The sequence below is a fragment of the Lolium rigidum genome, chromosome 3 (assembly GCF_022539505.1).
Source record: "Lolium rigidum isolate FL_2022 chromosome 3, APGP_CSIRO_Lrig_0.1, whole genome shotgun sequence".
Lineage (NCBI taxonomy): Eukaryota > Viridiplantae > Streptophyta > Magnoliopsida > Poales > Poaceae > Lolium > Lolium rigidum.
Window position 1 is genome coordinate 356,406,196 of NC_061510.1, and position 6,200 is coordinate 356,412,395.

At 50.9% G+C, this 6,200-nt stretch overlaps 1 protein-coding gene across 1 annotated transcript; it reads left to right on the forward strand.

Annotated features, from left to right (window-relative positions):
• The first annotated feature begins 4,189 nt into the window (after window positions 1–4,189).
• On the forward strand, window positions 4,190–5,794 carry LOC124697267 (hydroquinone glucosyltransferase-like). The gene has a single exon (XM_047229884.1). It carries the CDS (start codon window positions 4,190–4,192, stop codon window positions 5,792–5,794), a length of 1,605 nt encoding a protein of 534 aa, XP_047085840.1.
• Window positions 5,795–6,200: the final 406 nt, after the last annotated feature.

Sequence of the window (6,200 nt, forward strand, 5' to 3'; positions counted from 1 at the left end):
TGGTTTGTTCCAAGCTTGGGGGAGTGCCGCGGTATCACATCATCACTACCTTTTACTTTTTACTATCAAGTAGTGTCATATCATGAGTAGGGAAGTTATCGTATAAGATGGGTTGCAGTGTGGAAGTATCTCTCCTTTAGTTTGTCTATGTATCCCTTGGTGTGAGTTATCGTTATGAAATATTAATGAGAAGTCTTATCATTTACATATTGCACACCTTATTTTAGTTTGCAATTTCTACTATATGATTGATCTTGATTTTAGTATTGGTACCACTTTGGGAGCATTGAGTAAATCTATTTGGTTTTGGCAAACTTAGCATTGGTCAATAGCAACAACACCTTGAGGTTTAAGTAGAAAAGAGAATTACATATAGTTGTTTCATTGTTTTCCTTTCTTGTTAGCTTATAGCTTATTATTCTAAAGTTAAAATTGTTTGTGCTTACAAGAAAGATGCATGATTATGTCTATCACATGTATACTTGCTTGTTTCCCTCAACTCTTATGCTTGCTAATTAACCTTGCTAGCCAAAGACCTGTACTGAGAGGGAATGCTTCTCGTGCATCCAAACCTGAACCCAAACCTATGCCATTTGTGTCCACTATATCTACCTACTGCATGGTATTTCCTGCCATTCCAAGTAAATACTTCATGTGCTACCTTTAAACAATTCAAAATTTGTTACTTCTTATTTGTGTCAATGTTTTATAGCTCATGAGGAAGTATGTGGTGTTTTATCTTTCAGTCTTGTTAGGCGACCTCCACTAATGGACTAGTGGCTTCATCCACTTATCCTATAATTTTGCAAAAAGAGTCGGTAACGGGGTTCCCAGCCCCAATTAATCAACTTTCATTAATAATTCTCTTCACATGTTTTGCTCGATTCATCAGTAAGCAACTTAATTTTGCAATAGACACTCCTCCATGGTATGAGATTGTTGGAAGGCACCGGAGGATTCGGTTAGCCATGGCTTGTGTAAGCAAAGGTTGGGGGGAGTGTCATCCTTAAATAAACTAAAATACATGTGTAAACAAAAGAGAAGAGGGATGATCTACCTTGCTGGTAGAGATAACGTCCTTCATGGGAGCCGCTCTTTAGAGGTCTGTTTGGCAAGGGGGTTAGAGTACCCGCTACTTGTCGTTGACAACAACAAACACCTCTCAAAACTTTACTTTTATTCTCTTTATATGATTTCAAAACTGAAAAAGCTCTAGCACATGATTTAATCCCTGCTTCTCTCTGCGAAGGGCCTGTCTTTTACTTTATGTTGAGTCAGTAAACCTATTTCCCTCCATCTCAAGCAAGCATTTTAGTTGTTGTGATCAAACTATTATATTGTGATTTGCTTCATCATGTCTTTTATTGTTTAGTACAAGTTTTACCTGAATGAATATAGCTTTGAAAGTCATCAATGATTACTATGATTGAGTATGCAAGTTTACCATAAGCTTTAATATGAGAGTGCTGCTCAATAGATAAGTATAATCTGTTAACTGTTCTCTGACCAAGAACAAAGTTTGCCATCACCAATTATGATTTCTTATGCACCTTTATTTGTGATTACCTTATACTTGTTTCAAGTTGAGTTATATGAGGAAGTTGTTTACTAGAATGTCTTGTGTGAATGAATATGATGCTTCTTGTCCGTATTTGATTTATCGACTCTTCACTCCATAAACATGTGGTCCTGTTTACCGAGTTCAGTTTCGCTTGGGGACAAGCGAGGTCTAAGCTTGGGGGGAGTTGATACGTCCAATTTGCATCGCTATTTTATATCATAATTTGCTGTTATTCATTGATATATTTCATATTTGGAGATAATACTTATGTTATTTCATCTATTTTGCATGATTCATGATTATTGGAGGATCGCGCACCGGAGCCGGGATTCTCGCTGGAAAAAGCATCGTCAGAACACAATATTTCGGAAGATCAACAATTGACGGGAATTACACGAAAACTCCTATTTTTCCAGATGACGAAGGGAGCCAGAAGGGGGAGAAGAGGGGACCCGAGGTGGGCCCACCCCATAGGCCGGCGCGGCCCAAGGCCTGGCCGCGCCGCCCTATGAGGAGGGGGGCCCACAACCCCTCTCGCCTCCTTTTCTTCGCGTATGCCTTCGTCCCGAAAATGTAAGCCAGAAGGGGTACGTCACGAAGAGCCACAGCCGCCTCTGCGGGGCGGAGAACACCAGAGAGAAAAGAGCTCTCCGGCGGGCAGGAATCCGCCGGGAAATTCCTCCCGGAGGGGGAAATCGACGCCATCGCCACCGTCATCGAGCTAGACATCATCTCCATCACCATCACCATCATCTTCATCATCATCACCGCCGTGTCCACCGCTGCACCTCGTCACCGCTGTAGCAATTTGGGTTTGATCTTGATTGTTTGATAGGGGAAACTCTCCCGGTGTTGATTTCTACTTGTTATTGATGCTATTGAGTGAAACCGTTGAACCAAGGTTTATGTTCAGATTGTTATTCATTATCATATCACCTCTGATCATGTTCCATATGATGTCTCGTGAGTAGTTCGTTTAGTTCTTGAGGACATGGGTGAAGTCTAAATGTTAGTAGTGAAGTATGGTTGAGTAATATTCAATGTTATGATATTTAAGTTGTGGTGTTATTCTTCTAGTGGTGTCGTGTGAACATCGACTACACGACACTTCACCTTTATGGGCCTAGGGGAATGCATCTTGTACTCGTTTGCCAATTGCGGGGTTGCCGGAGTGACGAAACCTGAACCCCGTTGGTATATCGATGCGGGAGGGATCGCGGGATCTCAGAGTTTAAGGCTGTGGTTAGATTTATCTTAATTACTTTCTTGTAGTTGCGGATTCTTGCAAGGGGTATAATCACAAGTATGTATTAGTCCTAGGAAGGGCGGTACATTAGCATAGGTTCACCCACACAACACTTATCAAAACAATGAAGATTAATTAGCCGTATGTAGCGAAAGCACTAGACTAAAATCCCGTGTGTCCTCGAGAACGTTTGGTCATTATAAGTAAACAAACCGGCTTGTCCTTTGTGCTAAAAAGGATTGGGTCACTCGCTGCAATTGTTACTCTCGCACTTTACTTACTCGTACTTTATTCATCTGTTACATCAAAACCCCCGAATACTTGTCTCGTGAGCATTTACGGTGAATCCTTCATCGAAACTGCTTGTCAACACCTTCTGCTCCTCGTTGGGATCGACATTCTTACTTATCGAAGATACTACGATACACCCCCTATACTTGTGGGTCATCAGTGTCCGAGCCGGACTCGCCGGTGTGGTAGTGCCTACGGCAGGCTGTGTCGTCGAACACCTTGACGATCATCTCGCCGTTCCCCTCGTAGAGGAACGTGAGCTGGCAGCCGGGCTCGAGCGCGAGGTCGCGGGCGAACTTGTCCCACCCCATGTGCAGGTACATGTTGCCCTGCCCGTCAAACAATACCTCGACAGGCCACCGACAGAAGTTGCAGCTGGCCTCCCGTACCTGCAACTGGGCCGACATGACGTCATCGATGAACTCGGTGAACTTGTCCGGGAGCCGCTTGATGCCGAGTGGGTCGTCGTCGATGCGGAGGAGGAACTCGAAGCAGCGTTCCTCATGCGAAGACAAGGAAGGCGCAGGCGACGGCGACCGTGGGGCCGTAGCTGCTCCACCACGGCGGCCCCTGCCCCAGCCCCGGGGGCGCCTAGGCCCGCGGCCTCAACCGCCTCGCCGGCCACCGGGACCCGCCATGGACTTCCTCGCGGGTCTGGCTGCGTCGCAGGAAGAGCTATGCGGCGCTACGGTGGAGCTTGTGCCGGCTAGAATTTGTGTGAACAAGTGGATGAGGAAGAAGAACGTGCACCCTCTTTATATAGGCCGGAGGCAGGCAACGGCCGCAGGATGCGTGGTTTCGCCATTACTGCGTCGGCGGAGGTGGGCGGCGGCTGCTCGGCAGGCGAGACATCGCCGTTAACGTGGCGCAGACTGCCGAAGCGACGCAGCGACACCAGTCGCTGGCGCGCTTGAGAAGAGGCATCAAGCCAGGGTCGCTGCCAGGCGGGCCGGACAAAACGTCCGCCAGACGCGAGCGGACACTTTACGCGCAGTATCCGCAGAAACGCATCTGATGCGCATATTTGGGCCAGGTTTGCGTCGTCTCGGACGGTCCAATCACTTAGCGTCGCCCCGCTAGACCATGCCCCTATGCAGTTTTATGCCCGCCAGACGCAAACGGTCGCTCAATGTTCGTTTGCATCCGTCTTTGGAGATGCCCTTAAAACACTGCTCATAATAGTTCTTGCGGACTATGACAGGTGTCGTTCTGTGGAAGACACACGGACACAATCGAGCAATGCTACATCTACGGAAACAGCTACGGAATTTTCTTACGGACCGCACCAGGCAGCCTACACAATTAGAACGTGGCCCGGCTTTCACGGAGAGAATCAAAACTCAACCAATACATTCGTCGAACATCATGCCTTCGCGGCCACGATCGTCACCTTCCACAGCCTTTCCGACCCACAAACCCTCCCCAGCAGCCTCCCCGCCTCCGTCACCATCGCCGCGCTCCCCGCCGTCCAGATCGAAGACCTCCCCGCCGACGCCCTACGCGGCACCGTGCTCGTGGAGATCATCCGCCGCTCCCTTCCCAGCCTCCGAACCCTGCTCCTTTCCATCAGCTCCACCACCCCGATCGCCGCGATGGTGCCGGACTTCCTCTGCTCCACTGCGCTGCCCCTCGCCACCGAGCTCGGCGTGCCGGCATACATCTTCTTCGCCAGCAACATGAACTTTCTCTACCTGATGCACTGCCTGGTTGAGCTCCACGACGACGCTTTGCCTGGCGAGTACCGCGACCTCCCCGAGCCGATCGCGATGCCCGGCGGACTGTCGCTGCGCCGTGCAGACCTGCCGGAGGGGTACCGTTCTAGTAAGGCGACGGTCTACGCGCGGCTGCTCGAGGCAGGCCGACGATATCGCCTCGCCGACGGCTTCTTGGCGAACACCTTCAGTGAGATGGAACCTGCCACCGTGGAATCTTTCAAGCAGGTGGCGGCCCGAGGCGCGTTCCCGCCGGTGTTCCCTGTGGGGCCGCTTGTCCGGTCAAACTCCGATGAGGAAGCTGCTGGAGGCGCGTCGCCCTTGCTAGAGTGGCTGGACCGCCAGCCGGCGACGTCCGTGGTGTACGTCTCGTTCGGAAGCGGCGGGGCGCTGTCCGTGGAGCAGACGGCCGAGCTCGCTGCGGGTCTAGAGGCGAGCGGGCACAAGTTCCTGTGGGTGGTGCGGATGCCGAGCTTGGACGGCCGCGCCCAGGCCTTCGGGGCCGGCGGCGACGACGACGATCCACTGGCGTGGCTCCCCGAGGGCTTCCAGCAAAGGATCGAGGGCAGGGGCCTCGCGGTCGCAGCCTGGGCGCCTCAGGTGCGCGTGCTGTCCCACCCGGCGACGGCGGCCTTCGTGTCGCACTGCGGGTGGAACTCCACGCTGGAGGACGCGGTGGCCGGCGTGCCGATGATCGCGTGGCCGCTGCACACGGAGCAGAGCATGAACGCGCTCCTGCTCGAAGAGAGCCTCGGGGTGGCGCTGCGACCACGCGCGCGGGAGGACGGCGGCGTCGTGGCGCGCGAGGAGGTCGCCGCCGCGGTGAAGGAGCTCATGGAGGGGGATAAAGGGCGTGCCGTGCGGCGCCGCGCTGAGGAACTGCGGCAAGCGGCGGCGCGCGCTGTGTCGCCGGAAGGGTCGTCGCGCCGGGCGCTAGAGGATGTCGCCGCCAAGTGGAAAGCGGCGCTTAGAGGGTATATGTGATCGACGTGGCACGACCGGGAATTGTGATCAGCTGCACCATTTCATCTATGATCTATCTCGTGCTACTACTTTTGCTCATTAGTTTCCCGCTAGCACGGCCATCAGTCTTCTATGCTTGTAATGGAGTGGAGTGTTACAGTAGGGTTGCACTGTTGCTACATTGACTTCATAGGAGAGTAATCCTCCAATTACCGTACTCTCCGTCTCGTAAAATTTATCTAAGATTTATTAAAATTTAGATGTATCTATATACTAGATACAACTTTCCTTGGACGGATGGGGTATTTCATCTCACCTGCTCCTCCAATGGTTTGATGTATTGTTTGCTCTGGTCTACACTTCTTTACCCAACACTGTAACTATTCAAATTAATCTGTAACACATAAAGAAAAACAGATAAGTGGTT